The 25,586-nt window shown below is 33.2% G+C and overlaps 1 protein-coding gene across 1 annotated transcript; it reads left to right on the top strand.

The window, feature by feature from the left end:
• The first annotated feature begins 451 nt into the window (after window positions 1-451).
• On the top strand, window positions 452-22,701 carry Blimp-1 (PR domain zinc finger protein 1). The gene is made up of 9 exons (XM_068774192.1): window positions 452-761; window positions 14,891-14,958; window positions 15,705-15,968; window positions 16,208-16,324; window positions 16,564-16,605; window positions 17,060-17,208; window positions 17,314-17,414; window positions 17,502-19,718; window positions 19,963-22,701. The coding sequence occupies exons 2-9, from the start codon at window positions 14,950-14,952 to the stop codon at window positions 20,286-20,288; spliced, it is 3,225 nt and encodes a 1,074-aa protein (XP_068630293.1). The 5' UTR covers window positions 452-761; window positions 14,891-14,949; the 3' UTR covers window positions 20,289-22,701.
• The last annotated feature ends 2,885 nt before the right edge of the window (window positions 22,702-25,586 follow it).

The raw sequence follows: 25,586 nt of genomic DNA, 5'->3' as shown, positions 1-25,586 counted from the left end.
AGGGTTATTTTATACACCTTTCTTTTACGCTTCGTAAAAGGCATTGATTGTCTGCGATTTACCCAGATACTGGATGACACTGCAAGCGGTTTCTGTATTTTTAATACATTAAACGTCCAGTGCCTGCACTAATATGAATTACATAAATTTTGGAAAGGTAGTTCACAATTAGAAAAATATTTATACACAGTGTTATTATTTAAAATTATTATGTAATAAAAAATCTAGATAAAAAGCGAAATCATTTTGTAACCAAAAAGTGAAATATTTTTTATTGCTATTTCTTATCATGTTCTTTATTACGCACTAGATCATCTTGCCCAGATAGAAATAGTAAAAAGTGGACGTGAAGCGGCCATGGCATTGGAGTCGCTAGGCGTCCTGCTCTTGCGCAGCAGTTCATTCACCCACAGTGCGGAAGAGGCGAGCGCGGGCGCAGGCGCGGGCGAGCAAGCGAGCGCAGGAAGGACGTCTCCGACCGTGAACCGAGCTACATTTTATCAGTTATCCGGAGCCAACGGCACGCTACGCCGTCTCGATGCTCGCTCCGCCAACATGACCCTCTAGCTCGACAGTGTTTAGACTGAAAGCAACATAGATCTCAAATAAGACTTATTATTTTTAATATTTTCTATTATAGTGAAGGTTTTGTGTAGTGTTTTAGTTAAGTTTTAGTGACAAGCGAAACACTTCCAGTGGATTTTTTACCAAATCTGGATTTATTTTAAGAATCATCTCACTGGATTATTATGATATTTTCGGTAAGTAAAAGAAACGAACAAAAAGCATTAGTTCTCGGACTTTTCTTTAGCTTTTTTATAGAAAAATTTCTTACGGTTAAAAGACATCAACGCGTCTCAGTTTCGAAGATGTTGGTATAAAATTCAATCATAAAACTGTTTACTAACAGCTCTCTTAATTTTTCTTCACAAGGATTTTTTATTTCTCCCAATTAATACTTATACTTGCCAATACCTTATTTTCAGTTATTTGCGACTGTAATAACAAAATAAATTTTAACCTCCTATCTGTTTTATAAAAATTATAAACCTATATTATAAGTATGCATCATTATGCATCATTAAGTAATTTTTTAAATTTAATATGTATGTACTATTTTGTTAAATATTCTATCAAACATCATTAAAAATTAATTAAATATCTATTTAAACAAAATAATAAAAATATAAATATGATTTTTAGATACTTTATTAAAGACCTGCGGAGCACCTGACACGTTATGTATACTTTTATTTAATTTTGTTATACATATGAAACTAATAACTAAATTTTTATATTCTGGTCCTAATTATTACTAAGATTACATTAAAAATAAAATTTTACAACGATTTAAAGAAACAATGAGTCAAGATAGCTACATGATTATTGATATTTTTTTTATTCAAATTATAATCTTTCATGTGCTTACCAAGAAGCACCTAGATTCACACAGACTGGTTCATATACACATAAGTAGGATACACCTACAGAATATGCGCTGCCACTTTTGGGCGGCCGCACTGTGCAAAAAAGTAAACCTTGAACTTTTTGAGTTCAATTTCAAGGCGAATATTTCGCACACGTGATCTACCTGTACAGAGCTTACGTAACCTCGCAATCGTAATGACTGATGGAAGCGCAGCTCGAAAATAAACAAAACTATAATTATACTAAACAAGTTAGTATCAAGGTAAATGTTAAATGTATCAATTTTGTATGTGCTAGTGACTTACAAATTTAATATATTTGGCATTACAAGTTATGTAAAACAAGTTTTAAGTACATTATAAGCTATTTATTATTATTATTAATAATTTAATGTGATTTTATGTCTTCATTTTCCCAAAAAAACATTTTTTTAACAACGGTATAACAAAGTTAATTTTATAACAAAGGATTTTTTATGAAAAAGGTTTTGTATTGTCATGAAAATTATTATGATCACTCAAAATGACTAAAATAAAAAAATATATCTGTTCAGAAGAGACACGCGTACATATTACATACACCGATATAAGATGAATAATATTGCAAACAAAAGCAAACTCAGTCCGAATCGGCAAAAGAAGCAAATTAGCATACAAGGCAGCCGCGGTTTCGGCAATGACACTGACTACGCCGATGATATAACATCAGGCTGACAAACCCGTGAAAAGTCGGTCATTGAACCGCAGTGAGCACGTTCGGTTCGACTATGGTCCGCTTTCGCTTATGCGATTTTTGTGTTTACACCGTTGACTATAAAGTTGAATTAGTCTTGTTCGACTTTAACAAATTTATACAGTTAAGATTCGGTCTCGAATGTTTATGACGCAAGCGTACATACGTTTTTTCCTCTTATTTCCTTCTTAGTTTGTTAAAAAACCTTTTTAAGGGATCCTTAACGCATATTTAAAATGTTAATATATTATTTACTTCCCACAAAAATCATTTGTAATTATAGATAACAAAAATATGTTATTTATTTACGTTCATTACGTTTATTCAAGGCATTGCATAAAAATAAAATATTTTAATTACGACTAAAAACCTGTATAATAAACATTAAAAGTGAACCACGACGAGAATGTTTTTGTAATCATTTGTTAAAAATCGATGAGAATTAATCTAAACTTTACATTAATAAACATATACGCTCATATCTCTCAGAACGCGTGCATTATAACGTCACTTGCATACGGACGTCTAACGTGGGAGTGCTAGGAAGGTCCTTGATGGGTAGAAAGTAAATGCTTGGTAAACATCGGGCACGCGTGGCGCGGGTAAGTGTCGGAGGGGGGAGGGTTGATGCGTGGAACCTGTTCGAGCAACGGTATCTCGTGTCGTGCCCGGGGCGAGCACGCACCTAGTATTATGTAATGACTACTTCCATACTTTTGTTGATTTATTTATGCATTTTTCCTTATTGGACACATAATCGTTATGCAGCGGAATAGACTCAGCGGTCATTTATCGCAATTACTTGAGAAGCGAATTATTAGCTAAACGTAAAGGTAAGTTAAGACTGAATGCGTACATCATTTTCTGTCAATTTATGTTTCGTACACCGTATCTAAAAATCAATGGTTTTAAACTAATAAATAACATAACGATTATATGGTACGAAAAAGCTTTTTCGAAATTCGGTTAGCTCCATATTAAAATAAATTACTGTTTACTTTCTGTCCCTGCAGACTTTTTACTGCCATAAATTATTGGCTTTTTTCACTTTAATAGAAAAGAGTGATCACTTTATACGAGGTGGTTGCAAATAGGTGTAAAAACTTTAAAGTTTTTTTGTTGACTTAATGGTCACAAATGAGTCATATATGTATATGTGTGTGTGTGTGTGTGTATCCTTAAAAGCCTTTATACTTATAACCAACCATTTATTAGAGTATACAGAGGGGAAGAGAGAGAGAGAGAAGAGTAGAGTCTAAACTTGCTTTTTAAATTGTCATGGTACAAGTATATTCAGTTTGCAACATAAGCCACTCAAAATAGAAATTTAAGAGACACTCAGAGATGAAACCTGTTAAAGTTACTGATTGGTAAAGCACTGACACTGTAAGGCATATTTAATTGAAATCCCTGACAAATTAAAGCTAGCGACGCTTATAGATGATGTAATAGAATTAGTACTAAGAATTGTACCTAACTCTTAAGCAAATTTGAGGATATTCGACACTTAAGTATTTATTTTATTTTATGGAATCAGGCGTTACCTTGCGGAAGTCCATCCTTTTCTTACTTAAGTATATTGCCGCCAAAATGCGAATTAAAAGTTAGTGACTGAATCACAGTACATAAAACTTACGAAATATCTGTAATGAGTTTTCGTTTTAACAAAAATTGTGTCCCAAACGTGGGTCCCAATGAAAGGTATGCGGATAGTTGAACTTCCCAAAAATAATTCTGAAATTGAATTGTAGAAATTTTTATTTATCAAAAATTCAAATACATATAATTTGCAAAACTAAGCGATTAGATATATGCAATCCTGATAAACTTTTTTATAACTTCTCATACGTCATCTATACTTCAAACCTCTAATATTACTCAACAATAAAGCCAACGGTTCTTTTATATTACTATTCTTACTATATGTCAATAATGATATTGTTCTAAAATCTGATTCGCAGGAAGTGCAATACGCTTATAAAACTATTGATGACGGGTGAAGTGTTCCACATACATATGATTCGATGAAAATATTTATAGTTTGTATGCCGTAGGCTTTCCGGTGTTCGTGATCACCGACCAAGCAACGGTTTCCATATATTGTCACGTGACGCTTGCTATATTTAATCATAATATTTCACTTACGTATTTTGACGACGTAATAACAAATATGATATAAAATTCCTTTTTTAAAGGACTCATTATTAACATAACATATTCTTCTGTTTAATGCAATTTTATGCATTAATTTGAACATGTATTAAATAAGTAATTCATCTAAATCGATGTAACAGAATACATTAAAATAAAATGATCAGTAATATTGAGTAACAAAAATCGATTAAAGGTAGCCGTGACCCGCCGAGCACTGATTTCACCTTCACATCTTTTATTTTTTATAAGCACAACCTAACGGTATCCCACATCCATGTGCACTGCATGGAACATCACTATAACAGTGCATCGAGAACAAACTACAGAAAACGCCGCATCTACCTGCCGCGTACACTAAATTCAAATGTGTTTAAATTTATCCCATAGGAAGACTTTTTTTTCTTATTTTATCCATTAATATTACTGCTATGGAAATTTAGAAAAAAAAATGAAAGTTCAGTGAATCGTCCTTTTCACAGGAAAAATTAAATTAAAAACATATCTAGAAATCATTTTACCTAGGTTTATCATATATATGTCATTAAAGATATTAAGGAAAATCAGGCTGCCGGTATTCATCGTTACACAAACTACTAAAGAACTTTACTGCATTACATGCACGGGCTCAAAATGCAGCTAAAATTCGTTAATGTTTCCACATAAATAAACAAGCATAAACATAAACGTTTAATTTGATTAAAATTAGCATAAATTAATGTAAAACACAAAAATTATATGTAAATTTTGTGCGTAGGTTACTTTTATAAGAATAAAGGATAATGAAATAGAATAATAATTCGTTTTTAAAAAGATCTTCTCTTCAGAGTAATATTGAAATCTTACACAATAAGTTCAAAAACCATCGATCATATTTATTGTTCATTTGATTAAAAACTTCTTAGGTTCCTCTAACGGTACGACTCTTCACAAAGCTCCGTTGCATACGTCTACCTGCATTTCAACTAAACACTTGTCCGATTACTTTTAAAATATTATGTTACCAGTAATTTTCCTACGAACATGTTCAATATATATATATATATGTATGTATGTATGTACGAGAAGAAATCAGGTTCCTCTTAAAAATTAATTTAATCTAATAACGAAGTACGAATGAAGTCTGCAAATTTAATAACATTTTATAACATGGTAAAAAAAATCCGTGTAAATAAAATACGACGATATCATTAAATAGAGCACAATATTTTCCAAGTCGAAACTAACAAAGGAAAGTAAACCGTCGTGCTTCGTTCGATCGATGAAAGTAAAGGCCGGTGTAGACGGGCGAGAATTCCCGTTAGCCGGCCGGGCCCCAGGCTCACGGAATACTAAACGCTGACATACTGCGCGGCTTTTGACCCTATCCACATTCTAGACTAGTACTTCACACCTCTATTCACTCGATTTACCTAATTGCCTACGAAGCCTGTTAAAAAAAACTGCTTTCATCCGTTTCTTTAATAACATGTTGTTTATGCAACAAAATATATTAAAAAAAACCTGACCTACACGTGATACATACAAGAAATAAAAGTAGACCCTTGATACCTAAATTTTTCTCAAAAAATGAACAATGCCTATATGCTGCTAGGTGATCGCATATATAAAAAACTTCCAACTTTTATAAAGTACAACTGTTTGATTTCTTGCCGACTTTTATCAGCAGATCAGCATTCCAAGCTGGCGGTAGCGTAATGCTTGGTAATTTATCTATAAAATATTAAAATAATTGACGAATCACATACGTGTATTGAATACAAATATTTTGAATTCGCATAACGCAGACTCAAATAATTGTGACAACTATAATAAACAGAATTTAAAAATTAAATCGACATTTTTAAAGCGATTGTACGTTTTTTAAAATATTTTTTAGTCATTCGTGAGGCCCAAAAATTTTTAGTTTACATAAAAATATAACATTGAAAAACATAATACGTTTAGAACAATTCAACTTTTTATTGCTATAACATTAATTTTGAACCACGACAACCCTAATTTTGAATTCCAGAAAGTGGGCAAAAAGTCAAGGCAACTTTTTATATGTCTTTATTATAGGTTGCGCATTTTTCGTGTAATAGTCATTTGCTTGTCTTTGTATTAAAAAGGTCCTTTGAAACTTTTTTTAGCACAAAAAGTGCAATTTGCACAAATAGCTTTTTTTAGCACGTCATTGTCTTTTCGTATCCGCAATAGAGGTAAAGACCGTTATTGTTTGTTTACGGGACGTTAATATTCTAACGCTGAATAGGTACATTTTTGTAATGGTTTTGCGCAAACGGGAATCATTACAATTTGTTGTAAAAATTCGTATAAACCTTTTTAAATATTCGTAATTCTATTTAAAAAGGTATAAATACTTGGGTGAAACTAATTTATTTTACGATTATTGAAACATTTGAACATGAAACTGGAAAGTTTGATACGGTTATAGGCAGGAGAGGACAACGACCTTACTCAAAATTCGCTGCGTTGGGCTAGGTCTAGTGCATGCGCGTATATACGGACGACAACATGGAAACATGCCGAGCGGGAGCGCACTACATGATTGATCCTAGACAGAGCAGGAAAAAAGGTATGAATGAGTATTGAAGCCTACCGAAGAAGGGGTAAATAGAGTTTGCATTGCAGGCACCACTCCTGTAGATATAACAGGACCTACGCCATACATCACACTGAGCGAAATCAATATTGCCTATTTCATAATAGTACCATACAAACTCTTAGTAACAAATATCCCCACATATCTGTCCTCTATTCTTTATCTTAACAACATACCGTACAAAAATGGACATAAAAAACAACCCTGTAAAATTAAAACACAAAAAATGAACTGAATGAATATTCCTTTTTGTACGTGTTAACTATGCTGTGTACTATAAAAATAGAAATATGTCAAAAATTCGGATTACTACATATTAAAATTATTACTTACTATTTGTCCCTGCAGACTTTTTATTGCCAGTAGATATTGGCCTGCCGCATTACAATAGGAAAAATAGACAATTTAGAGTTTTCATTTTGCAAAAGATAATTTGGAGATAAATGTGTAAAAGCTTTAAAGATTTTTGCTGGCAAATATGTGTTCACCACCTTAGAACTTATACACTTGTGGCCAATCACCTTGTATTTACATAACAAACATCGTTGAAAATTTTAACGTATAGTTTTGTAAGATAAAGAAATTAAAAGTATTTTTGGTACAAGTCTATCACAAATTAGTCCGTAAAATTAGACAACTATACTAAAAATGCTAACACTCACACTACAAAACTTTTGGAAGCCTAAGGAAAATTGGTAGTGTCATCGACCCCTGTACCCAATACTAGTACAGTAAACGCATTTCCCTGCACACACGAATACAACGTGCGATTTATTCGCGTGGCACGACGCGAGCGAGTGAGATGCCGAGCGGCGCCGGGCGACGGGGCTAGCGCAGTGGAACGAGGCAGCCGCGGCCGTTCACCCCGGAAGATTCAGTGTTTTGATACCGCACAAGCCTCCGCCGATGTTGGAAAACTGCATTTTCTTTGATGCGCTTCGCTTTACACGCTCTGATTGACTATCAATTGGAAGTTATTATCTTTATTCTTAGAACTTTAAAACATTTCTCACAACCCCTTCTCGACTTTCGTGTTAGCAATTGAATTGCGTCGTTTTCTAAGAATCATTAATACCCAAATGTAAATGCATCTAGAATAATTTGCACAAGGGCTAAACATATACATTACTCAGGACAACGTTTAAACGTAAGTAAAAGTTCCATACGATTTATTATGCAACATATCTATGAAGAGGATTTGGTTTAGATAACTAATTATCAGATGCTTATTTCCTGCTACCTTATTTCCGCAAGTTATCTCTAGTTCATGAATAAAGAAAACTATCGTAAACTCTGACATAAAAAATAAGACATGTCTGAACAAATTGAACCCAAAGGAGTTGTTACATTGTAATAGGTCTCATTTTTGTAGAAAAGGGCAGACATTGAGATAGGTCGTGAACTCCCGAATCGATTACTCGAACGAAATAGACCTATAGCTATCATCCAGCCGTCCCTTCAGTTGAACAGGAAAAACCTGCGAGCATTTAAAATTATTTTGAATACGTACGTAAGACATATTCATTAATAAAGTAATAAGTTGTTATGAATTTATTAAAAACGTAGCAACGATAATGAACCCATACTCATAATTTTATAAAAATTGTATCGAAATCATATTAATACTCATAGAACAAGATAAAAATGAACAATATAATATATTTTTAAAACGGTTAAAAATATACTACTGCTACTACAGATTTTGTAAAATGTTTAGGATTGGAGCAGAGAATCTCGAATGATCCGTTCCTTAGAAGATTTTCGATTCCCTTCTGAGAATATCTCGATGAACCCTTTATTCAGAGAAAAAAAATAATTCAAGACTGTTAACTGATCACAGTCTGTACAAAATCAATCAAAAAAATTGTAAGGTTGCTGGGTGCCACAACCCCGAAGAAGTAAAATGCAATAATACTCTTCTTACTACAGTCCCTAGAAAATGTACAATCAAAAAAGCTATGGTTAATGAATCATTTGTAACTATCGCTGATAAATTTAGTAATAAACTTATGTAACAAGTTTTGTAGGGGATTAAGAATGGTTCGAGAATCAAAGGTAAGGGTGCGTGAAGGCTGTGTCGACGACCCGCGAGAGTGAAAGCGTGTTCCGGGGAGGCACAGGCGATCGACGCCCGCCCGCCCTGTCATGGCTTTCGCTACCGTTCTCACGCTACCACCTCGCGCGTTGTTTTCAACTTGTTTTAAATGTTAAGTTAGACTTTTTAATTTACTTAATTAACGTATCCTTTAATACAGACGAATGTAGATTTTTTTTATATTGAGATAATATTAACTGTAAAATTTATAGGTATGGCATAACGATTAGTTAAAGGAGTATATCGGAAAAAAGTTGTTAGGAAACTCGCATTTCCCGCGGCGTTCGCTTCGTTCGCGGCGATCACGGCGTCGGCGACGTCGGCAGTTCCGCGGCGACCGCTGCGTTCGCAGTTATCAATAAAGTGCAAGCGCGGATCGGGAGCACGGTCACGGCACTGTGCGGCCGCTCGCCACACTACGGAAGTAATGAACTTGAATGCAGCGCCGGGCGGCCGTACCACTCTGTCCCGTTCTGGTCTAGCCGGGTAGCGCTAGGCGCGAATGTGACGTACTCACTGCACTCGCTGTCAAATTCGTCCGCATTCTCCATCACGGGCCGCTTTCGTCGTCGATGCGTTTATCGGAACGAGACGCGAATATGTGTGTCGATTGCATTCTCGGCGTCGTAAAAGTGCATCTAGGTCGGCGGTAGCGGCGCGGCGTCGGGTTAGTGCGACGCGCTCCGCCGCTAGACGTGGGGCAGGTCGGAGCGCTACGTTGCATAATGCGCCGGGCCCGGCCGCGGCTCGCGCGCTGACCGTCGGCGGCAGCGGCGAAGGATCGCCAGGTCGACGGGCGACATGAGAGAGGCGCGACGGCTCCGGCCTCTCGTCCCTCTGCTAACGCTCCGTATCCATCTCGAGTACCTCAAGTCGCTCGACACCCTCACATGCGTTACCTTTCCCAAAAGTCTAACGGTCAACAACCCTTCGTTGTTAGCGATAACACGGAAGTAATAAATATTACAAAGAAAGCCAAGAATGTGACGTCCAAAGTTTTGTGTAAGTATCCAAACACCAAATATCAGTGATGTTTTCCAATACTCTTTTTATTTAGACTCTGTAAAAATCTTTTTTCTTTTTGTGCGCAAACAACTGCACAACATAAATAAACATAATTTCTATATCTAAATGTCGTGTAATTTATATGAAAAATGTTCAGTGTTCAAGAATGTTAACATCGTCGTAAATAAAATTTAGGAAGTGAAAATATCTAAAGTTGTTATTCATACATTTTTAATATCTAAAAACATAAAATCATACATTTTACAATTTAAACATTAAAAAAAGCTCATAAAAATAAATAGACGAGAAACGGTTAAACGAACGAATGATTTGGTAATCAAATTTTACAAAAAAAATGTTTTCTTTAAGTTGAACATTATTCGTAACACATTTGAATTTATTTCCGCATAATCAGTAGGTACAGTCTTTATCTAGCCTGTACTCCATCTATTTGTAGTGGAAACATTGGCGTATTAAATTATTATTAGACTACAAGGTTAGTTTTCCCGTTGCACTCTCGAATGTGCACTATTTCTATGCTATTTCATCGATAATTAACGAAAGTTAATTTTTAGGTGAGATTCAATCAATTTTACATGATCTTCTCGTTATTAAATAATGGTTGATACGCTGAACATAATTTGTAAAATATTTCAATGAATTATATTTTTCGATAAGTGATAACATTAAATCACATTGAAAGTAATGTATTTGATTTTGAATAAATTACACTTTTATTTTTTAATTTATAAATTTATTTATTAACATGTAAGTAAAGATATAATTTATTTGGAGAACAGCACATTAGATATATTTAAATTCGTCATGGTTTATAGCTAGCTTATTATACAATTAACATAAATACGCTACAATTCAGTGTGCCTTATCATGTAATTCGATTCAATTGAAAGTATGAATTTGGTTACATTTAATATTTAACAACAAAACGGAAATAAAATTTATGTAATCAACACGCTTATTAAGGGTTACAGGATGATTATTTACACATGTAAGGTCTAAATCTTTCTAAAATGTAATGCATTCATTTATTTTCTCTATTGGAAAGCGATAGTCCAATAAGTTCTGGCAATACCAATAATAATAATAGTCTACCGAGACAGATAGTAAACAATAATTCATTTTTAATATGTAGTAACTGGAATTTTGAAAACGCTTTTTTCTACTATATCATCATTACATTATTTTTCCTGAAACCATTATATTTTGTACAAGGCTTACCATACATTAATTAACAGCAAATGAGCTGACTATATATTCTTCCTTTAAAGTTTTCACACCAGTATCGAATCGCCTAGAGTATACTCGATTTGTATTTAGTTAAATTTACTCGATATAAATAACAATGACAGTAATCATATACTTCCTTATATTAGTCGTTTAACCTAACCAGCGTTTGAAAGATGCTTATGTAATAGACTTATAAAAAAATAATCAACGCATTGCATGTGCATATAACAGAACGCATCAGAGCAGTATGACGGCGTAAAGGGCAAGTTCACGAACGCACGCCAAGGTTGTTTCCCGGTGCGCGCGCGACGATGCGACGCCCGTTTATCGCTTTGCACTCTTCGCTAATATCGCTGTATGTAATTATGCAAACTCAGTAAAACTACTATGAGAAGGCATCCGTCAGCATTATGGACATTGGATCATTTTTCTATTCACTAGTTAAAAAGTCATTACATACAAATTAGTTCAGCAAACACGTTATTGCATAAGCTAATTACATATCTGTCTTGGCTGTTTGAACTTGATGGAAATTGTTTAAATATAATATTTATGAAAAGAATTTTAGGGTAATCTAATTATTAAAACTTAAATGATTTACATCTATGTAATTTAATAATTAAAATTATACCCATCAATATTATCAGAGGGTCTAAGGTGTAAAACTAATTGGTATTTCATTCATAGTTCTATACGAATGGAAACTTTATGAAAATTTCGAATAGTGATAAACATGTGCCATAGTTTTGTCCAATTCATTACCTAAAATGTACAAAATATAATCGAACAAATGTTAACAAAAGTCCTGATCGTAAAACAAGCCTCTTGCGTCGATAACTTTAACGAATACATTGCATAAGGTGTAGTCACGTGCAACCACCAACTGCCCTGGAGATGCGATTCATAAAGTTATTAATAAATCGACACACAGTCATTTGAAATCTATGTGTCTAATGTATCTTCTTACTAAGATTTCTTCTTGAGAATATTCATATATTTTTCTAAACTTATAAAATATCCTTATTACAAATTGAAAATACAAAATTATGTTTTTTTTTTTGCGCCATTTTATTTATAAATAGTACTACAGATTTTCCATGGTATGGTCTGATGTAAATAATTTAGGTGATTTATTTTTCAGAATATTAGTAGTAAAAGTAGTAAGAAAAAAGATAAAAATGAGCTTGACGCCACCAAATTCAAAAAGTATAAGTTAAAGTTTCCATATTAAAATAAAATAGTTTAGAATTTTCATTATCATTAATTAATTTGTACAAAGTAATTCAAAGTTGAAATAATATTTTTTCAAATACTTCATACATGTTCTTCATACAATAAATATAAAAAATACGTAATAAAATTATTAACACAATCAGTTTGATCTCTCTGGCCAAATTTCGTAGTTGTGGTACAACTATTTTACCAAAATTTATGACTAGATTGATTGATAATCATGAAATATTTAATAAAAAAGTGTACCTTATGAGTATTTTTTTAGTAAATTAAGTTAGGGTAAAGAAGTAAAAAAAATGATATTTCGATAACCCCATTAATTTTAATGGGTAATAAATATTTAAAACAATCGACAACCTTTACTCATGTTCTAAAGTCCACACGTTTTTTTCCAAAATCCCGTGTAACAAAGCACCGTTATTTGTGAGCAGGTTTTATTTTGCATTAAATATAAGCTTTACTTATCTCGTTAATTTCAAAAAAAGAAAGGACTTTGTCCATGTTGTTGATTAATGAAAAAAACGTAATTCTTTTGCCAATTGCTTTCGCTACACGTTTTTATTTTCGTAATGGTAAAATATATGCAGGGTGATTGATTATACGTGTACAAGTTTCAGAAGGGTGAATGTATATCTCATTTGTCCGGAAAAAGTTTTAAAGATTTTACATGTATCTACAACCACCCTGTATAAAGGGAGCTCTGAAATGTTAATGAATATAATAAATAATCTGAAATGTTACATTAATTCATTTTTTTCTAATAAAATGCGACCGGCTAATAACTTCTGGCACAAGCTGCACGGACAAATAAAAAACAATAGTTAATCTTAATTTGTAGTAATCCATATTGAAGACTTTTTTTCACTATTATCATTATACCATTTGAAACCATTGATTTTTGCATCGGATGTTACTATACATTACTTAACAGAAAATAAGCTTTAAGTCTTTCTCGTGTATGGTGATTGGTTACCATATATTGATGAAATAGTATTTCTACATAAAATAAAATAAAAATTGTATAACTGTCTAGTTTAAATCAAAAAACAGAAGAATATGTTAAATAAAAAATGAAAAATGTTATCTATGTTAATTAATAATTTACAGTAGAATCGAATTTTATCTGTACTCAATAACAAATAAAAATCAAGTTGGTTTCATCTTTCGTGACATTTAAATGTATCTTTTAATAAGTAAATTAAAATCGCACACAAGTTTTTTTTGTTAATTGTCAAAAAATAAAACTATATTATACATTTATATAGCCTTTCATAGTGATGGATCACTAAACCTGCAACAACAATTTAAAAAAAATGAACTCAATGTACTGAACTGAACCGAACAATGCTTTTTGATGATTTCTAACATAATAAGGACATGCTAATAATGCATTATTGATTTTATCGCCGCCGACATTGTACTAATTTAGATAAACCTAATTAAAACTATATTCAATTGACTTTGAGTAGTTTGAAATTTTAATTTTATTTCAATTTTGATTTAACGAAAAATAATATATGTTTTTTTTTAATACTAAATACTAAACTTCTTTCTTATTATTTACTGCTAATAATTTATTTTAAATTATGGTGCCATTGCGACTCTTCTTCTACATTAACATAAAATAATAAATTTTATTATTATCTAAAGGTTTTTTGAACGGTTTAATTTTAAATTTTTGCAGCGACTATTCGCCTTACATTCATATAAAATAAAAATTTGCATTATTTTGCGGACCTGTAACAATCATTCAAAATTAAATTCGTTTAAATTGTATAATACATAATCAATGATAATTTTAATAAAGAAAAACATAAGAAGAAAATACGCAAAGTGCATTTTCACATTTTTAGACAGCTTGTAAAATACACATAGTTTATTTACAGGACGATAAGTCAGTAATATTTTTGTCAAATTATGTTATATGTTTTTTTTATTACACATTTTTTTTGTATATTCGCTGTTCAAGACTTCTTAAATTTGAAATGTATAAATATTTACTATTATTTTACGACTAATTTAAACATTTAAACAATATAATAGATCCTTATCGGATATGTAATTTTGAACTTTACTAACCAATCGATATTTCTAAAATATATGTATGAATTGTGTGATCTTTTTATATCTTTAACTAAGATTTTACATAACAGATTCAGTCAATTTATCTTTTTTTAATATATTTTTTTAAATATCACTGCAATTTTATTATAACTTTTTTAAATACAGGCTTTCTATTAAATGCTGTTTACATAATGTGGCGAAAATAAAATCCATGGTATTTCGTTTTAATTTTTTTTTATTTTTTATCGTGGTACATTGCATTTACGACCAAAATTATTAACTATTGCATTCGATGTTAACAAATATTTAAATAATTCTTTTTTTCACAGGTACGGATTGTAACAACGGATAAAAGAAAACGCTGAATTGAAAAGCCATCATCTTTAAAATGAGACTGGTAAGAATCACGTAAAATACATTTTACGTTCTTTAAATTTTTAGACACGTACGGAATATGAAATATGATGGAAATATATTAATTTTTGTGGATAATATAAATAGGTATACAGGAGTGTTGGTGCGCAGTAGAAAGCGCGCACTTATCACAAAACTGGGTCAGTAGTAGCACCGCCCATTTATCGAACAACACTTTTTACGTCTTATTCTGCTAAAATAAACCCTTTTTCGTAGAGCTTACGATTTGGTTTAATTTGATACCATCTGAATGCAGGCAAGCAAATGCAGCAGATTTATATATTTTCTATTAATTCATTCCTATTAATTCTTTACCCAGGATAGAATTTTTTAGAAAAAAAAAACCATCAAAACAATCATAAAAATGACAGTGGAAGACTACATAGCGCACAGAATAGATGACCGTTGTGATCTCAAGGTTCTGGTGTGGAATCCATGGACCAGTAAACGCAGCGTTGGAAGTCCTCACACAGGGTTATCAGACGCCCTTAATCAGATCGTCTGAAGACACTGACAGCAAGCCGGTCCCATTAGATATCTGTGAGGGAGGCTTATGTTCAGTAGTGGATGTCCTACGTCTGAAATAACGATGATGATGATAAATAGATACAATTGTTTATTTTAAGAGTATAACATGGGCAGAAATTGAGAATAACAGAATCAAATAAATATTTCTTCTATGGACACTGTTATTTAATTTTCGATGAAATGGTAATGTTACTTCCGCAGTCAATAAGCGAAGAAATTCCCAGTACGACGGTAGTTGGTCGTACGGGTAGCCCGGGCAGCACAAGTGCAGCGTCACCTGCTGCTGTGGCTGCAACCGGAGCCTACGATGTAACGCGGATGCGAGAGGATGAGTTTGAGCGGCTCACTGTATACATAGTACCCGATGTGCCGTGCGAGCGTGGAACGACTAACAGAGCTGAAAAAACCCTTCCAAGAAGTCTTGCACTTAGGCCTTCCGTAGTGCTTTCAACACCTAATACGCCGGTAAGAAAATTTTAAAGTACATATGTAGAAACAATTGATATTGCATGTATTGTGTTATTTGTCTAAACCTATTCCGTCTAAAATCTCAGAGAAGCAAAACCCAATTTTTAACTCGACTTCATCACCGTTCTAAAATTTGTGGCAATTATAATCAATGTAATAGATAGTTGATTCATTATTATATTATATTTAATTTATTGTAGTCATCTTTTAATACATTTTTTTGAAAACAATTACAGACGGAGGGAGTATGGAGTACGGGTGTCATTCCACGCGGCACACGATTCGGACCGTTCGAAGGCACGCGAACCCCTAACAAACCAAATGACAAAGTGTCGTGGCGATATTATTGGAGGGTGAGTTTAAAAAACACAAAACGTCTGCATTACTTTTCACTTCGCTTACTTCAATATTTTCTAGTACTTATCGTTAATGGTTGAGGTTTTTAGTTGTACATAGACATATTTCTCCTCGGCTGGTATTGGCTTCGAAGTACAAAACAAAACTGACCGATAATTCGTAAAGCATTAATATAAAATTATTAAATGCACTGCTCTTTTCTCTAACTAACCAATTCCTCTCTATGTTGGGCCAGGTACAGGAAACTGTCAGACATCATACTTATGGAAATATTAAGGTGAGAATAGGCTTTACATTTCTTTTATGGTGGCGGTGGTCTTTAATATCCCGTTATTGTTAAATTATTAATAAATGTTTAAAAACACGTCCATTGTTAATTACTTACGTACAATATTAAGGTATACAATTAAAGCAGGTAATAGTTTCATAATGTTATTAGAACGATTTGATTAAAAAGGCCTAATAATGATAACTATTTGAAGAAGCAATGTTATCTTCCGCGTCCTACAGCACGGTGATATTGGATATCGTCCTTGACTCCCAGCCATTACAACGTGTGAGCATGTCGCTATCAACTGCACGCGCAATGCAAATACCGTACACGTGCCACGAGCACACACTTCACGCCTCAAGCTGACAATGCTAATACGACAGCTTCGACTATTTTTCTTAAGATAAATTTGACATTTAATAGTTAATTTATTTTAATACGTTAACGTTGTTTTTTGCAGATATTTAAGGACAGTGACTATTATTACCTTGACGGTTCCGATACGAGTGTAGCCAACTGGATGCGTTACGTAGCTTCGGCGTATTCCCTCTCCGTAATGAATCTCGTCGCTTGCCAGCATCAAGAACATATATATTTCTACACCATTAGGTAACACATTAACTCACATCACAACACTGTTTTAAATATCTTATTTGCATTTTATATGATAATCATTAAAATTATGTAAGCATTAACCAAACCGATCGATTACAGGGATATTATGCCAAATGAAGAACTAATGGTCTGGTATTGCAAAGACTTTGCAACAAGGTTAGGATATGACATTGATCCTGAACGAGCCACCTACTCAATTTGTAAGCACATATAAATAAATTAAACAAACTAGTAATATTCTTAGTAAATATTGAAATACTTCTTTAAATTAAAATACACCTTTGCAGGTAAAGAAGAAACGATTAAAAAAGCATACGGCCTACCTCCTGCCCCCGTACATCCAGAAATTGCATTTAATCACATGAAATACGTACTTGGATTAACAAACGCTAAAGAACTTTTAGAATCTGATATTCCAAGTCGACGAAGAAAACGGGAATCCATTGAAAAGCCACTTCATGAAAATTTTAAACCACGTGAAGATCCCCGCATTGCCAATAAAAATGAAAGGACTATTGTAAGAACTGATGTGTCGGGAAATATAACTCATCACAAATCGGAAAATCAAATTACCAGTGAGCATACATCTTTATCGCCCAGCCTAATGCAGCCGCCATCGCCTGCGAAACTACATCACAGAGATAATCAAACATTAATTATTCATCAACACAAAGAAAGTACTTCCCATGTAGTAATTCATCAACTTGAAAATCCTAGGTTACATGGTAACAGATCGCCTACTCAAAATTTATATCCTAGGGATATTCGTGGACCTTCGCCGATGTTACATAATCATCAAGATAAGCTTGGAAGCAAATCCCCAGGGTTAACTCATTGTGGTGCACAGCACTACGAGCACCAATTAACGCCTAATGACGGTTCGGTGAGATCGGATGAAGGCTACCACAGCAATGGCTATCATGATGAATTTACACCACCAGAAGATTCTAGTGACTCAGATGTTGAGAATTATGTTTTAGACTGCTCAAACAAGACAAATGAGCCCAAAGAAACAGTAATAGTTCAAAAAATAGATCAAGATATGCATAGGAATGAATACAGAAAAGTTAAAATAAAAATGCCCAGAGCATATCAATATCAAAATCATAAGGAAATGGATTGTGATAGTGAAAAAGACCTCATCATTGCAGAAGAAATTGCCAACACTGTGCCTCAAAATTTATCACCACCTCGGCGTGATCCTGCGACCTCTACCGTCATAGTACTCGAATCATCACAAAATACAGTCGTACCTTTAAACAAACCGTATTACGAAGATGGTACTATCTCGCCTTCGCCTCAACCGGCCTATATGCGCTACTCTCCACCAGATACACGGATCTTAGAAACTATATTGACAGGCAATAGAATTGATACCAACAATAACGACCCTAATCGCCGTCAGCCTAATGCAACACCGCCACCCTCGTCACCTACAGAAATGGCCTACTCATACAAAAAGAGTCAAAGATACGGTAATGCCTGCAGCCCAGACTCTAGTTCTAACCTAACGCCGCTGCCATCGTTATTGCCATTGCCACAACAACTACCAGCACCTAACGCCTCGTCTGTATATTCATCATCACCGCCGCATACGATGCCGCACACAACAGAAATACGAGAAATACGGGAAATACGTGAAATAAGAGAAACGCGGTATGAAAGTCACTACCCAAATTACTCATATAGTTTATATTCGCCTCCAAACTCTACAATTATCACACAATTAGGCTCACCGCCTAGTACTTATTCACCAACAGTGTCATCCACGCATCAATATGAAAGGTCACAAAGTGCTCAAAGCAATCATCATTACCCATCGTCAACTAGTGTTATAACGCTTAAGAATTGCTCACAGTTAAGTTTAATACAAAATTCAAACGTTAATGGCCAGCTTGTACCGCAACATGGAAGTATGAGTCCAGACGGAACTTGTAGTCTAATGGTTGCACCAATCAGCCCCAACTCACAGTCTTCCCGCGGATATAGAAGCCTACCATATCCGCTTAAGAAAAAAGATGGAAAAATGCATTATGAATGTAACGTCTGTTGCAAAACATTCGGACAACTTTCAAATTTGAAAGTCCACCTTAGGACACACTCTGGAGAGCGGCCATTCAAATGCAATGTGTGCAATAAATCGTTTACACAGCTGGCACATTTACAAAAACATCACCTTGTGCACACAGGAGAGAAACCGCACCAATGTGACATTTGCAAAAAACGATTCTCTTCCACTTCCAATTTGAAAACACATTTACGACTCCACTCTGGTCAAAAACCGTACGCCTGTGATCTTTGTATGCAAAAATTTACACAGTTTGTTCATCTAAAACTTCACAAAAGGTTACACACAAATGATAGACCATACGTCTGCCAAGGTTGTGACAAAAAGTATATAAGCGCTTCGGGATTACGGACGCATTGGAAAACTACTAGCTGCAAACCTAACAACATTGAAGAAGTTTTAGCCATCACCAACGCTGCCAACACTGAATGCATCGGTATGTATTCTTTCATTCCAAACTCTTCCAAAAATTCAATTAAAAATATTTCAAATTCGCCACTAATTTAAAATATACTATTTATTTATTATTACACAAATCTCAATTGTACGAGAGTAAATAAACCGTGCGGAGCCGAGAGAGCAACTGCAGCTCGCTGCACTTTCTCTTCGTAGGTGAACCACAACTTTCACTTGCGCTCGCGCTAAACGCGACCGATTTCATTTTCGCGTGCACTTTGCAGGTACTGTCGACAAAGACTGCCACGATAGAGAGGGGCACGAGGCATATGAGGTGCACTCGGCGTCGCAGGGCGGGCTGGTGGGAACCGGTGGGGCGCGGGCTTTGTTAAACGGCGAAGGACTGCACGGGGGGCACGCACACTCCACTACGCCACATTTAGCAGTTCCAGAGGCGCTTTCGCCGTCGCACACACCGCCATACCGGACGATGCACGGGCCGCCGACAGCCACGGATCATCAGTCGCCACCTCAACACTACTCATCCGGCGGCGAGACGCGCCCCAGCGTCATAGAGTCCAGCCAACCGCTCATAATCGAGTGCACTTGAGCCTCGCCTGCACGCGCACTCGCCGGACGTGTGATTTCCCGCCGCCTCATGTGATTCCAACCTTGTGATCCAACAAAAGTATTTTTATAAAACTTTGAAAGAGACAATCGTGTGATTGATACTTCGACTCGTCTCATTCTGTGGCTATGAGATTATGTTATGAACTTTAACTTGTACATTTGTAAAAATTGTAATTATATCTTTGTCACGTTATTAAGTACTAAGTACTTATCTTAAACATTATACTTAATAAGTATTTTCTTTCTTGAACTTTGGAGTACTTAAGTTAGGTTTTCGCTACCTTTGTGTTAATGCTCAATTTTATACGATGTAGTATTGTACATAAATGACTTTACGTGTCTTAATTATACATTGTATATATATATACAACATTTTTTTGTAATTATCCGTTACAACAGTGAAAATGCCGATGCATGTTAAACTTAATTTTACCTACTAATGATTCGTTTTTTGTTATCTTCGATAATTTATCTCACCAAAGAAAGATTTAACATCCTTCCGTATTATTTGGCGTTCTAATTGTGAGACGGCCGTACATTCGAAGTTTTTAAAATTAATTAATAAAACTCAACCACTTTATCTCAAATTAGTGTTAAGTGCCAAAAGTGCGGTTACTTGAATTAACATTTTAGGTTTTTCTATTTAAAATAATTCAGGTAGTGTTTTTTTAAATTATTGTTCCTAATTAATGATCGGAGAGTAAGCGCGAGAGTGCTTCAACGTAATTCTAATATTACTTAGAATAGAATCGACAAATTGTGTACATTATCCCTACGCTAGAACAAATGGTGCTTCACATCGTAGAGTAGTAAACGCTCTCGTCGGTGTCCCCGTGAACGCATCGACGGACGGAATCACTACACGTAATGTTAATACACCGACTTGACTAGTTACTATATTATAATCCAAATTTCAAATAAATACGGTTCTCCTACTCGAAAAGGCTGAGATAAAATGTGTAATGAAACGATTGGCAAATATTATTGTAGGTACGGTTATACATCACGCACGAGCTGTGCCAGCGCTGGACGTACGAATACTTGTAACCCGCGCGTGATGTAGAGCCGAGCAATAGCTTTTTCTATATTTCTATTGTATGAATAAGAATTTTACACGCAATTACTTATAAATTTACTGTATATTTTATACCTACTATTTACCGACAGAGATGACATTTTTGTATCAAATCAAAACCGTTACAATTTTTAATGTTCTCAAATAATTTCAACATGTGCGTATCTGTTAATTGTATTGAGAATGTAATAAAGGTGCGCAGATAACGATCTTGTATAAAGATGTCCTTTTAATAATTACATAAGTGTACTTTATCAATCTAAGTAATAAAAACTTTTCGGTCATTTTAATTATATTGATAACAATTTATAAATAAACAGGTATTTACCCTTCCCACTACAATAGTAAAAAAAAATCTCTGATTAATTTTGGTCCCAATTGATTATAAAAATACAATTAAAATGACAGTTGAGCTTTAAACGTAACTATTACATAATCTTGTTATTAACTTCTCGCCATTCCTTGTTCATAGTTATATATTTTCGTTGAAATTTTATAGACACGTATTTTTGTACTTTTGTGTTTTATCTCAGTATGTTTAGATCATTCGAGAATAAAAATTGTTTCAAGTTTCTGTAAATGTGGGGTTATTATATAAAATGTCATGAACTTTTTCAGATTTCCTATTATCTGATAAATAATTACTACGTTGACTATGTAATTCTAAGGTAAACATTAGTATATAATAGCCCTGCCAAATAACTTTATGCCTTGTTAAAATGTACGCATATATGTTTGCGAATAAAATTAGGTGACTAAAATAAGTTCTATGAATAGTTCGAGCCTATTTTGTACCTTTCGCCATTGTCTTTAAAAGGATTCTTTCAATGAAAAACCTGTAACAGCTAATCAATTACAAAAGTTACTAAAGGTAACGAGAGCATTGGAAATTGAAGGGCAATGTTTTTTGAAGAAATGATTACTCAACAATACAAAATTTGTTTCATTTTTTTCTGTAAATATTTTCGTCAGTTTCCATATTCATTATTATGTATCTATCCGTTTATATTATTTAATCACTATGCAATTAAAAACTCTATATCATTATTGTATAAAATGTTCTACCTAAATTTAAAAACTATAGATCTTTCGTACATTCGTTAATTATACAACTCACCTTACAAATCATCAATGTAAGCAATATTTTATCACGGCATTATATCAAGTACTTCTACGATTATAAATATGAAGCAAATGTTCACCTCGCAATGAGGTATCTGATTCTATTTGTCTAATACGCCTCAAATAATTATAAATACTGTAAAGGCCTGTAATTTGTCCACCTTGCTCGATAATTGTTTTACATCACCAATACCAATAAAACAGGAGTAAATTCTTAAATCGAAGTTTTATTACCGTCACTGTTGAATTTTTAGCAATGCTCAACTTAAAGCTATTGAATATAATTAATAATTTTAACCTGATATAAATTAGAAACCTGTCTCCTGATACAAAACTTTATTTACAGTGCGTCAATATTCTTCTCGATACGAGATTAAACATCATATTTAAAATTAATTTCCTTTAATATTCTACACATTCTTTAACCAACAATAACAATAAGACTAACATTAAATAACATGAAGATCATTTGTAAATTATATTTATAGTTATTAATTTATATTTTTAATTACAAGAAATATTTTGATCTGATCTTTATTCATTAGTTGTTTTCAATTCACTGAATTGTTGGATATATTTTATACGCCGTATCGTGCCGCATGTTCCTTCGGGTTAACCGTAATGTGTCGATATTTTTACAAACCGTAGTTTGAAAAATGATTACTAAATGATTAACTATTGCATTTAATCTACTTATTATATAAATTTTGTAATGAATTTATTTAACAGAATAGTTAAACTTAAATTAAACGCGTAGTAAATAAATATTTAAAATCCCAAAAAAATAAAAAGTAAATATTTAAAATCCCAAAAATAGTTTATACTTTTGTAGAGATTATTGATTGAGAAAAATGGTTTTTGACGTCGGTTTAATTTACACATTTATGTGTGTATATATATATATATATATATATATATTTATATATATATATATATATATATTTAAAAATAACAATATTATTTCGAATTCACAGAAAGCATAGTCGACTTTTTATATAACTTTAAACAATTTTTATAATGTTTAAAATTTTATTAACACATACATTGTATAAATTTAAATAAAAAAATTAATTGCCAGTTGCGATCGTCATTGTGTCAGGAGCGGGGCATTCCTTGAGGTGATTTTTCATATTTAAGGATTGTGTGAAAACGAACTTACACCTAGGACATGAGTATGGCTTGAGGCCCGTATGAAAGTTCAGATGTGACTTCAGATGATGCTTTTTTGTAAAAGATTTAAGACACAGCGAGCAAGAGTAAGGTTTTATACTTGTAACAAAATAAAGAATTTCTCAACAAAATATACCAATTTCAATAGTTAAATTATTACAAATACGTACGTAACTTGCCCACTGCAACTTCAACTTACCGATTTGCTGGGATATCTCGGTTACTTTCGTTCGTCTACTAAATTGCCTTTGTACGTGTCTCTAATGTGAGTAGCCTACGTCCAGCAGTGGATCCTTACAACTAAAATGATAATTATGTATACTATTAACATAATAAAGGTACCTCAACTGATACAGTCTGCATCAAACCGCCGTTTTTACTACATAAAGGCTTATAATATTGTAATGAACGAGGACGCCATGGACTCTCTAATACTTTATTTAGTTTTAACATTTTTGTCATATTTGTTGTAAATGGTTGTCATTTACGTTTGCCTTTTAAAATCTTTTGTGATTAATATGGTAATTGCTGTTATAAAAGAATCCTTCAAGACATTTTCAAATAAGTAAACCTGTTAAAAATAATTTTTATTGTTTTCTTTTTAAACTTTTCTGCGAAGATTTTAAAACCAGTCATTTAAAGGAATGCCTAAATATTTAAATGGTTGCGGTGCATGCCGGAGATAAATAAGATGTACTTCAGGAGAAATCTTTTAAAAATCCTGAGAATATCTTCCTGGTACTAAGATATCTGCCATTAGTATTTGTGAAAGAACAAATGTGATTCCACGGTCGCGTGTTTGAAAGTGTCAGCACGCTTGCAGTCATACTGTTAATACCCTTCTTGTTTCATACGACGCAATAAATCACGTAGAAATGATTTTCGATGATCCAAGATTGATCTACACACGAACTTATTTGAGTATTACGATATCAGTTTTATCCCAAAACAGTAAACAATTGATTAAACATCGTATCTTGTACAAAATGTCATCGCCTTTTATATTTCTTTATTTTAAAATAACGAAAGCGACACTGAAGATCAAATTTAATAGATTATAATTTTGATAATTATTTCGATATTCCGAAACAAAATTTTCCTCTGTATTAAAAATAATTGAAATAGAAATTAATGGCAATAAACAGCCAAATATTCTTGACGAACTTTTTACACATTTTTACAAATGGGAATTTGAGTATGTCTTAAATTAAATCATAATTGTACATGTAAAAAGGAGTTTAATGTTCAAAATTAATGTAACTCAAACCTTAAATGTACCTATTGCCTCTCCGATAATAAGATCGTTATTTCAAGCCGTCTTAGGTCTTTCATCGGTAGATACAGTCGTAAGATTTCATTAACATGGTATTTTTGTGACACACTTTAATGATTCTTGTTTGACGTGTAAATAGACGACGCCCCTGTTAGATATCGATGATGCGTTGTACGATAGCTCTTTGAAATCCACACGTCTGTAAAGCAAAATTAACTAAACACATACATAACTAAACATAAACGTAAGACTCGGTCAACGTTTTTAAAGTAGCACCGATCGTGAAAGCGCAAATCAAATATATCTGCGCAAATAAAGGAAATCTTAGAAAAAATTACTTGGATTTAGTGTTCGGGTTTCGATAATTAAAACACCAGTGATACGAGTACGTTAATAAACCATAAAATTACTTTAATCCGCATCAGGCGAATATACTAAGAAAGATTAATAAGGATCTTTTGGATAAATACTTAAATCTCCAAAATTTCAAACAAAGAAAAACTTCTTAACAATAAAGTGCTTTAACTTTTATTTATATATAATTATAATAATAAAAGCTGAAGCATTATTTTGACAGTGATTTTATTTAAATTTATGTGTTCCTTGAACAAGATAAAATCAGTGCAGTTCACTTTTAA

Source organism: Battus philenor, unplaced genomic scaffold (assembly GCF_028537555.1).
Source record: "Battus philenor isolate CCGP_79_NKW_IND1 unplaced genomic scaffold, ilBatPhil1.0.hap1 SCAF_7, whole genome shotgun sequence".
Taxonomy (NCBI): Eukaryota; Metazoa; Arthropoda; class Insecta; order Lepidoptera; family Papilionidae; genus Battus; species Battus philenor.
This window is presented reverse-complemented; position numbering and strand designations above follow the sequence as displayed.

Coding starts and splice junctions, on each gene's coding strand:
- Blimp-1 (XM_068774192.1), top strand. Junction 17,415..17,501: donor ACGAGCCACCTACTCAATTT/GTAAGCACATAT, acceptor ACACCTTTGCAG/GTAAAGAAGAAACGATTAAA. Junction 19,719..19,962: donor TGCCAACACTGAATGCATCG/GTATGTATTCTT, acceptor TGCACTTTGCAG/GTACTGTCGACAAAGACTGC.